General features: G+C 28.2%; 1 protein-coding gene across 1 annotated transcript; it reads right to left on the reverse strand.

Moving 5' to 3' along the window:
• Positions 1-3,847: 3,847 nt before the first annotated feature.
• Positions 3,848-10,681, reverse strand: LOC126916083 (transcription initiation factor TFIID subunit 7). Its single transcript, XM_050721465.1, has 9 exons — positions 9,889-10,681; positions 9,662-9,790; positions 9,494-9,574; positions 9,042-9,408; positions 8,615-8,968; positions 8,365-8,534; positions 7,578-8,243; positions 4,830-4,909; positions 3,848-3,989 (listed from the first exon to the last, which is right to left on the reverse strand). Exons 1-7 carry the CDS (start codon positions 9,976-9,978, stop codon positions 8,226-8,228), a joined length of 1,209 nt encoding a protein of 402 aa, XP_050577422.1. The 5' UTR covers positions 9,979-10,681; the 3' UTR covers positions 3,848-3,989; positions 4,830-4,909; positions 7,578-8,225.
• Positions 10,682-11,262: the final 581 nt, after the last annotated feature.

Here is an 11,262-nt window from a genome sequence, read left to right on the forward strand (position 1 = left end):
TTTGAAAATAAAAAATCATATCTGTCACAGTGGTCTCTTAGAATAGTAAGTACATCATACATACATACGTATACACACACACATATATCATGGTGGTAACAAACGTGTTAATAAATAATTGAATAATTAATTTTCTTTACTTATCAATATCTGTTGCGTGTTTTACATGCCATAGGTTCTATAAACATAGAATTGAAATTGAAATTATTGTTAATTAAAGAATTGATTTTTGCTATTTTTATATGAAAAATATCATATTTTTCTTTCATTCATGTTTTCTAATTAGAAGGTTAATAATAGCAAACAGTTTATCAATTCTAAAAGATACTGTGTACATATGTAAATAAGGAAAGGAATGTCTTGTGTTTTGTAATAATAATAACAAAATACTAACAGTAGCACGTCAATGCTATATTTAAAGCATATGTCATTTATTTCCCTCTCTAAAAAATTCGATTATTTCTAGCATATTTGCATAGTACAAAATGTAAATGATGTGAGAACAAAATTTTATTTAAAAACAAAAATTGAAAAATATTACTAAAACTATAATTTTTAAAGCTAATCTCTTACATTTTCGATGTACACGGTGTCTGAAAATAATTTGTCACGAGCATCGTAGGGTTATTCTATTGTGAAACTCTGGCACGGTGAAGATTTACGAAAAAGGTAACGGCAATATTGACTTTGATCTTGAATTTCAAGGTCAAATTTTTTTACTGCATCATATTTTACTCGTTATAAGGATTGACCCTTTGCAGTCGAAAGACGATTCTCAGTCGCTATGGCGTTCCGTGTAGCAACTCGAAAGAAGAATGAGAGGCGACAGTCCGTTTATGCTAGATTTCGATCTCTCCAATTGATGAGAATGCAGTATTAGTTCGTAAATAGATTCCTTAGCTCTTTATATTGTTTGTTATGAAGTGTGAAGTGTTACACTTTAAGATGGAGATAAAATACTTATGCTCAAATTCTTCCAAAACTATGGTTCTGGTAACGTCTCCGACGTTAGTTCAGATTCGACGATCATGCCAGAAGTATTATAGTTTTGTAAATTTAGAAGCTCCAAAAAAAATGGATTTGGAAATTTTTTTAATTAATTCATATATTTTATAAAAAAGCAAAAGAACGAAAGGCCACTGAACCACCTGCGATTTATAAAAACTTTAGTAGACCAGTTGAGAGGAGATATACGACAACCGTGAGATGGAGCTTGGACGTCGGCTGCTAATTGCGATGAAATTCTGTTAAATGGAGAGCTCCATGTAATTTTAAAAAAGGATTGTAAAGTGTGTTCTTACCGAAACAAAGCAGAAGAAAGACACAAAACAACTTATTATTGTGATTCTTTTCCCGACAAGCCAAGGATGCATTTTAGTACATGTTTTATAAATAATCGTAAAAAAAATACAAAAAAAGTATTAAAAAATGATATGTTCAAGGATGTAAATATATATAGATTATTAAAATATAATGTTTTTTAATTAAATTTTTAATTTTAGTTAAATTAATTTTTGTATAAAATCATTTTATATTACCTACAAGACACTCGTCACATACGCGCAAAATCACCTCGAGTTGCTGCTATGCCCGACCGAAAAGGCCGCCGAGTGCAAAGACTGAAAGAAACTATGGATCGCAAATCACCTTCTCAGTCCTCTTGGAAAAAAATGTTAAAGTTTCATAAATTTTCGAATTCACATTGTTTGTAATGTACTTATATTTTGAAGCCAGATGCATTAATCTATTACATTCGAATTACAGATTAATCTATGACAAAAGAAGCAAGAGTCGAAAGAATGAACCAGAGACGATTTACGAATATTTGCAACGCAACAGTGACCTTCGCTGCGATCATGTTTTGCTTAGAATCGGTGCCACGATATAATAAGGCATTATGATTCCCCCTTCAATCAATGTCTTTTTCTTATCAGCCTACGTTATGTCAGACGCTTTACAAAATCGACAGCTATATATTAGATATATATCGGGTATATCAGATAATTACAAATAAAGTGAATTCTAAAGGTAATTAACATCTTTTTTCAAGAGAACGGTCGAGTGCGACCCATGGTTTCTTTGAGATTTTCGATCTTCGCGATATAATATAGAATAGGAGTATAGAATACGATGCAATTAAAAAATGACCCTGAATTTCAAGGTCCAAGTCAATTTTACAGCTACATTTTTTTAGATCTTCACCGATCCAGTGGTGTAGATGCACGTAATAAATACTTTCTTAAACAAATAGCACGTGTTGTAGCATTTAATATACGTACATTAAATATCCATAAATATGTAATTAGAAAATAGTGTATCGATTCCGTAAGATTACTTACCATTACACATATTTTATCTTTTTTGTGAAATACACGTATATTTATAATAATTTTTTGTGATAATTGAGTCTCGCACATGAAGAGATATTATATAATTACAATACACATTTTCTCCAAACGATATAAATTACTAATCTTAAGTAAATGGAAATATATATTGTTATTCAGTTGGAAAATAATAATACTGTATTTTTCAAGAAATAAAACATTAAAACCTTACCAATATTCCACATTGTTATGACACTTTAATCTGTTCTTTTGTTACAAAATAAAGTAAACAATGAAAACAAATATAAAATACAATGCATGTTTATTGTTACAAATAAGACGGAGGAATGTACAACAATTAAAAAAGAAATATTTCATTTTTCATATTCACTATGCGAGCATGGATTACATTAAATTTTATTTTTAAATCATTTTGTGTATAGTAAAATTGTTAGGATTCAAATAGGGCTCCAACATAATAGATTATACAGAATAGCATAAATAATGTAATTCAACAGAAAATATTGGGGATACTGTTTCCAATGTTTAATTTTTGTACTGAGTAACATGAAACTGTAATACTATTATATTTAGTTTTTCAATCATATTATAAAAGAAAAAAGATTGCCTTAATTCATTGTATTGTTTTTAATATGTATTGTACGCCTATATCCTCAGAATCCCACAAAACTAACATAAAAAGCATAAATAAACGGCAATATATTTTATTTCATTGTTACATTGTTTTTTAATTCATCAACAAATTTTAGTCTACAAAGTTCAATTACATCTCCTATGAAACTTCAACGAATTTAATATAAATAATAGAATACAATACCATTATCGAATTACAGGTACTCAGGCTATTTACAATAACGAATGTCAAAATAAATTTTTAACAGTTTTTCCCCGATGATATACAATATGTGCAATCACAGTAACAACATGATGAAAAAGTTCTTATTATTCCAGTTTAAAGATTGCAATTTCAATGTTAAAACTGTCACGTGTTCGTAAAAGACTATTTCCAACAGCCTGTGGCACGACATCGGTGATTCGGTTACGTATTATATTTAACGAAAATAATCTCGTTAAATTATATTTTTTCTTTTGCACAGGTCCCCTGACATGTGATAGATTTTAATAAATAAAACTGTAGAAATTAAAATGGGTATGTGTATACTCGTTAAAGTGTATAAATATAATGATTCTCAAACCTGTGAAAGGAAGTTATAGTTCTTATTTGGTTAGATTAAATATATACTAGTTATATTTTATAAATCGAATGAATGAATTAATTATTCTCTCCCCAGTTCTTCTGTTATCATAAGTTTGGCAGCTTCTACTATGAAAATCCAGTGTTTGTCATATTGCATTTCTTATTGCACTGTCGGTGGAGGTACGGGAGGGTCGCCGTTTGAATCCTAAAAAAGAAGTTGTATGAACATTACGATAAAAATCTGAAGTAAGATAAAAACAAAGTTAACTGTACTGCAAGTAATGTGCCACTTACGCGTTCGTTATCTCGATCTTTAGCTGTGTTGTTGGTTAATTGACGAAGAGAGTTTGGTCTAAAAACATACATAAGAACGGCGAATCCAATAATTAACAAAGTGGTCATGAAAAAGTTTGAGGACGACGAAGTATCGCGTGGTCCTGGCACTGGAAAATAAATGACGAAGATTATGAATTATGTCGATTCACAAAATTTACATTAACTTCTACACTAGTAAAATATAGAAAAAATACTTACATTGCGACATGCTAAAACATTCATTATCTGTGCAATAATTTTGACTTTGTCGCAACTGAAATGAAAAAATATTGACAAAGGTCTATAAATATGACTAGAGAAATACATTTTAGTTATTTTGATAATATGCATTTTTACTATTTTTACCAGGTTTTTATTTACTTGTTCATTTATGTTAGGTAACGTTTGCGAAATAATCAGTAAAACAAACTCGTAAAACCGCTTATCGCGACAAGTTCTTACAAATCGAACAAAAATAATATATTCGCTATTACGTGCATGAAAAATACCTTATCTTAACCAACTATGCATTCATTTATATGCTATATTGCGAATTTACTGATTGTTGTAAATAAGTCGGATAAAAATGTTATAAAACATACACATCGTAATAATAAAAGCAAACGATAATGATATAATTTTTCTTGTATATAGAAATATACGTATATATGTGTATATTAAGAAACTTATGGACATACGTAATACTTTTTTTTACTGTACGATCTTGGAATTTTTGTCTTAGTCTTTCCATCATTTTGTTTTGACAATGAAACATATTTTTGATAGGTTAAGAAAAATTTTTATGTAAAACTATATTGATAATGATCGTTTATGTTTTCTTAAAATTTAAGAAATTTTTTAACATTAGAGAAACGCGCTTGGATCGGCGATAACCCAAAAGACGTAAGAATTAAAAATAATTAAATTAAAAGTAATAACGAAAATTACATTCAATCATTGCCACTTACGATCAAAAGCAGACGTTGCATAGCAAATTCGCTCCGCATGTATTCGCACAGATCAAATCCCTCGTCAGCCATCGCAGTATCTATGCTTCAAATCAAAGCAAGGGTTAATTGTCGTGTATTAAGCCCCAAGTCTAGAATTACACGTTATTATAATCCATATTAATAATTAGGTTATATAATCATATTATGCGGTTATAATAACTATTCTAAAGCATCGTGTGTACAATATACTTTATCATTCGAATAATGACTTCGCAATACACATATTACATATTCGCAATATACATATGTAACTGACCATTGCCATTCTCACCACTACTTGCAAATTCCAGCCTTATAAGCAGTGTTTTATTTGATTTACAATAGATTGAGATCTGGTCAATTATCGGGGAAGATGAATTTTTAATATCCAAAGTATTTCTTTTCTTCATATAATGCGAGTAAAATATGAAGTTAACAACATCTTTCTGTAAGAATACACTCAAGACTTACTCCACGTAGATTGGGTTAAGCTATAATAAATCAATAATCTTTTAAACGATGAAAATACTTTCTTTTTATAAAACATATATAAATAAATTTAAACTAACTTCTTTGACAGATTTTGAACATTTTAACATTATAAAGACATTAAATTTCTAAAATTTGTTCTTACTTAGTAAAAAGAAAAAAAATAATAAAAATTCAAAGTCACTAAACTGCATAATTACCATACTAGGAACTTATTGCGTGGGTGTATTATCCTACAGAAACATGTAAAGTATTCGCACCTTACTTCCACTTAATGGAAAGGAGAGGTATTCTGAGTGTTAAAGATATAAATATCTATCCTGATAATTGACTAAATAAGATTTCGACCTATGATCAATTAATAAAACAAAAAAAAAAGTACTACTTACAAGACTGGCACTATAGAAATATAAAGAGCTGAAACTTAAGGGATGGTAGAGATAATGGCGGTTAATTAACAAAATAACAGGCCAGTTAATAACACAATACGTATATTACGAAACTCACTATCATAATTATAATGGAAAAGTTTCTAACAAATCTGAAAATGTATACAGGCGCTACAAGATACATATTTATTGCAAGTATATATTTCACAGAGATCACAAAAGTATTTAAATAACCAATTATCCATAACATATCAATCCATAATTACCAATAAATCCACATATTCAGCGAGACTATCTTTAACATATATTATAATATGTCCTGTCCATGTATTACAATATAATATATATAATGTATGTTGGCTATTCATACTATATATTAATTTTGTACTAAATATATGTTTGCAGTAAATACTATATATATATTTTGTAACTTCTATATATATTTTCCTATTGGTTTCAAAATTTACCGACACAATTGTGATTGTCGTATTTTATTAAACGGCCAATAAATTCTCAAAATGTTTTATACACGTACAGTATAGGTACCATGAAAATTTTCTATGGTAAATATTCAAACACTTTCATGAGCTATTCTATATCAATTCTATGTAACATTATTATTTAGTTTTTGTGTTTTGCATTGTGTTTATATCATAATATATGTATATATATCTGAATAACCGTTGTAAATGAACTCATTTAGATGGCGATTATCAGAAACGAAAGGAAATACTCTGAATCGCGCGCGTGAAATCGTATCTTATACTATGTCACTTATAAGATGGAATTATTCAATGTAATTTCGTTCCACGATAATGTTACAGTTTACAAGTGAAATAAGTAAAGGAAGAAAATGTAAAAATATTATAATCATTGTTGTATGAAAATTATCACTAAGTTATCGTAATATTAGATTAATATTAGATTATTACATATAATAGCGCCGTTTTCTCCGTTTTTATAATAAATATAAAAATGAAATGAATTTATGTTTGTACTCAGTACATTTATGCGAGATTTATTTTAAGGCATTTTACATGCATTTATCTATTTATTTATATCTTCGAATTTTGATGTCCCAATCTTATTCTTTCATTATCGACAAACGGAAAAACGATTAATATATTATATTATATATATATAATAATTTCAAGAGAAGAAAAACTTGCTTTATTTTATTAATAACTAGACTGCGGATTTGTATGTACTTATGGTAAATTTAAAGCTGTTAAAATGTACAAAATGCACATAATATGCAAAAATATAGAAAATGTTCAAAGTAAAATACTTGTTACAAAATTTAATGGGTAATATTATGGTGGTTATGGTTATTAAAATTTCTAATTCAAATTTCTTGCATATATTGACAAAATATTGTATGGAACTCAGCGCATTTCACCGTGTGATTTTATTTATACAAATGACACGTGGAATGTGCCTCTGTTGTTTCTATGTGTATGTTTATCAAACCTCTTTCTGTCATTCTTTTTTTTTAGAATTTTAGATTGTCGAATAGATTTTACACAAATACTAGAATTAGGTACATCTTGAAAAATATAATATTAAAAATGATAGATTAAATGAATATGTAGAAGAATATTTATGTTCAATGTATAGAATAATTTTTACAGAAAATAATACAAATTAAAGAAAGAGTACAAATGGAATATGATCAAAAAAATTTAACGTACAATGATCAAACAATTATCGAACAAAATAATGATTGTTTAACAACTGACAGTTCAACAGCTTGCTCGTAGTCCATTAATATTAGCGTCAAATAAAGACAAAAAAAGTACATCAAACAAATAACGATCGTGAAGGAAAAAATGATAAAACCCTTACATACCTTAGTCGCTTTAGCAAAATGAGTATAATGCGAATAACCTTCGCGATAAAGTAGAATTTAACACTGTATAAAAAGTAAGGACGTGCATATATTTACATCCAATACGTGTCAGCCATTACACTCGCTTGTGTATCTCTAATGTCTCAGTCGAATACTGACGAATACCCAAGCTGAACTTTCATTGGTGCATTTTATGGTTGTGTATCGCACAGTGTGAGTTGGAATTTAACAATTGGTTGTCTGTATCGAATAACTGCATGTTGCATAACAAATAACTTTCGAGGATTTTAAATAAATTATGTTTTCTAAATATTATATTTTAAACATTATATTATAATTTTATCTTACACACGATACGCATATTTGGTTATTTATAGAAAACAATTTGTATTTTATTTAACACTATATTTTGTATACATTTTATATACATGTTAAAGACGTGTAAAATAAAAAAAGTATAATTATATACAAATAATTACATATTGTGTATATATACATATTAAATTTTTATTAATTAAAAGAAAATGGAAAGTAACGAAATATAATAGATAAATTTGACCTCTTATTGCTAGGAACTTCACAAATGTATATAAATATTTTGATTATAATATTTAATTTATTCTAATTATATGTATATCAACATTATCCTTACTCTAAGTCTTGAATCTGAAACATAATAATTATATAATATATAATATAGAAATAATACATTAAAAGTACTACAACATAATTACTATTCAATATTACTAAATAATTGTTAAATTAATTGAATAATAGTACTGCGCACCTCTTGAACCTTTTGCATTTCTTGCGTTAATAAATTATCCAATATTTCTTGAAGTCTTTGCCTCAATTTAACGTTTTCAATGTTAGCTATTGCAAGCTCTTGTTGTTGCCTTCTTTGACGCAGTTCAGCTAATTCCGCGTGTAAAGTCGCCAGACGCGTTTGCAGTGAATCTACAACATTTAAAAATGAATTGTTTTTTCATATACATATTTGTAATACAAATTTAATACATACGTAAATATAACAATACCTTTTAATGCTGAAACACAAGGTAATTCTGAAAAGTTATCTGAAATGATATATTCTGAATGGAATTGTTCAACTTTAGGTACTTTTGATATAGATGTATCCTCTGTTTTTTCTACGTCTGCTTCTATATTATTGTCACTTTGGAACATTTCTTTGCTGAATACTGTGCAAAGTCTATTATTTGTTTCAATATTGCTAGGTCTCTCTGAATATGCAGCTTGCATAGAATTGGAGTCTGATACTCTACTGTCTGCAGAAAGTCGACTATTCTCATCCAATTCCATTACATTTATATTTGCTTCCTCATCATCTTCCTCACTATCACTGACAGGTTCACCAAATATATCATGTTCCGCTATACAATATAAACAATAATATTTTATTTATCTTATAATTTTTGTATTTCTGCTTATATCTTACCAACTTACCAACATCAAAACTTTGAGATGTATTGCCATTGATACTTTCTCTCTTAGTTTTCACTGTACCAGATGACGAGACTTTGCTTGGTTTTGATTGATCTTCATCTTCACATATCACCTCCCACTTAACATTAACTGCATCATTATCCACTCTTAATAAACGTTTAACTTCTTTCTCAATTTCTGGAGCTTCCACATATTTCTTCTTCAAGGTTTTTCTAAATCTTCTACGTCTTACATTTTTAGTAGGTGGAGTTATACCATGTGGCCACAGAAATTTTTTATCTACTTTATTAGGATCTTTTTTCTTTTGCCTAACTGGAGATTCTTCATCCGTGGTAGTATGATCATCTTCTTCTTTGCAAATTAACATCTATGAACATTAAAATATAATGAATTATGATAGAAATAAAAATTATATATGTGAACAATATAGAACTGATTACAAATAACTTTACCTGACATATATCAGCAGTTTTATAGAAACTCTTGTTATCAATAGTTTTTAAAGATTCTACAATCGTTGGTAAATCAACAACCTAGAGTTAGAATATTCCTTTCCTTTATTACCTTTTTTATACTATTATATTTATATATAAATAAAAGAAAACCTATTGCGATTTTACCTTTCCATGAAGAAGCCAATGATCGAATCTAGTCTCACCATAACGCATATCATTTTCCAGTTTTATACTTAATCTATCTTTTAAAGACAATCCATTCCGTAGTGTTTCTCGTAAAACTCGCGCCGGTTCCTTAAAAAAATTAAATCATTTGTTATAGTTATACAAAATTTCATATTACTTGCTTTACTATTTTAAATGACTGAGATTAAATATTAAAATGAACTCACTGGTGGTAAACGCAAAATAAATTGACTTTCCAATTCTACTTGAGGATCGCTATTTCTTTTGTATGGATCTGTATTTGGATGACGACTCATATTCCTTCAAAATTAAAGTATTGTAACTTATAATAAGTATTTCTAGAATATTTTATAAATAAATCGAAACTATATTCTGTCCAATTCACAAATAACTGTGATCTGTACTTTAAGTGTTCCGTTTCACGATCATATAAACAACTCTCGACGTCGATTCTCAAATACCGAAGCCTACCGAAGCCAAGGGAAAACTGAAGATTGAATCGTGAAAAATCAAAATGGAAGAAAAGAAAGTTTCCGTTTTGCGCATGCCTATACTACTCATTTGTGTCTTGCAGAACTTCGTTGTCTTCCATTTTGATCTTTCACAACTCAATTTTCGGACGGTTTCCCCTAACAAGTGTCGATACTTGTTTATATGATCATAGTCTGTCAGTTAATCGGGTCGGAAAAAGTAAACATATCTAGTCACGTTACACTACACTATAGTCTGTCTAGCGCATGGACATATTTCTATGTTCATGGTCCAACGAAACAAGACAGTAAACGTAAACAAAACGTGGTTGCAACTGCAGCAATCACGAAGAGATTATCGATGAACTATACGTATTGGCTTTTAATTGCTAACGAATTATGATATAAAGGGATAACTATATTACTGCAGAAAATGTTTAGATTGAACCGTTTGATACATTTGTTTAAGTGAAATAGATATATTTGCTTAATTGATATCATCCGTGATTTATATTAATATTGTATCTTCCTGTGGTTTTCTCATATAAGAGGTTATGTTCGCAAAACTAGTTTCCTACTTTATACCTTAGAATCGTGAATCCCCGACCTTATTTTCCCTAGTAATTTTATTTAACTCTGCTTACTTGGTTCTTTGGATAGAGATAGAGATACATACTAAAACTAGAATTGCTCGAATGTTCAAAATTTGTAATTTTTCATAGAAATTTTATCAATTTATATTAATGCACTTTTAGGTATTTAAATGATTTTTTAATAAAAGATATGGGTAGAAGCTTATTTTTCTTGCATTATATATTTTTTCATACATCTTTCATTTTGATTCCTTTGGTACAAGTTTTATATCTTAGTCATTGGTAGTTTTAATGTTAAACAAAATGTAAAAAAATAGTTTATCTTTTATTACGTCTAACTTCCAACAATATTATCTTTATTATAAATAAATAAAATAAATAATATAATGATAATATATATTAATAATATATATAAAGTGACATATAAAAATAATGCTAATAAATATAATAAAATATAATAAATATAGATAATATAATGATTACATATAAAGAATTGAATATAAATAAAGTAAGGTAC

This window comes from Bombus affinis, chromosome 5 (assembly GCF_024516045.1).
Source record: "Bombus affinis isolate iyBomAffi1 chromosome 5, iyBomAffi1.2, whole genome shotgun sequence".
NCBI classification, from domain to species: domain Eukaryota; kingdom Metazoa; phylum Arthropoda; class Insecta; order Hymenoptera; family Apidae; genus Bombus; species Bombus affinis.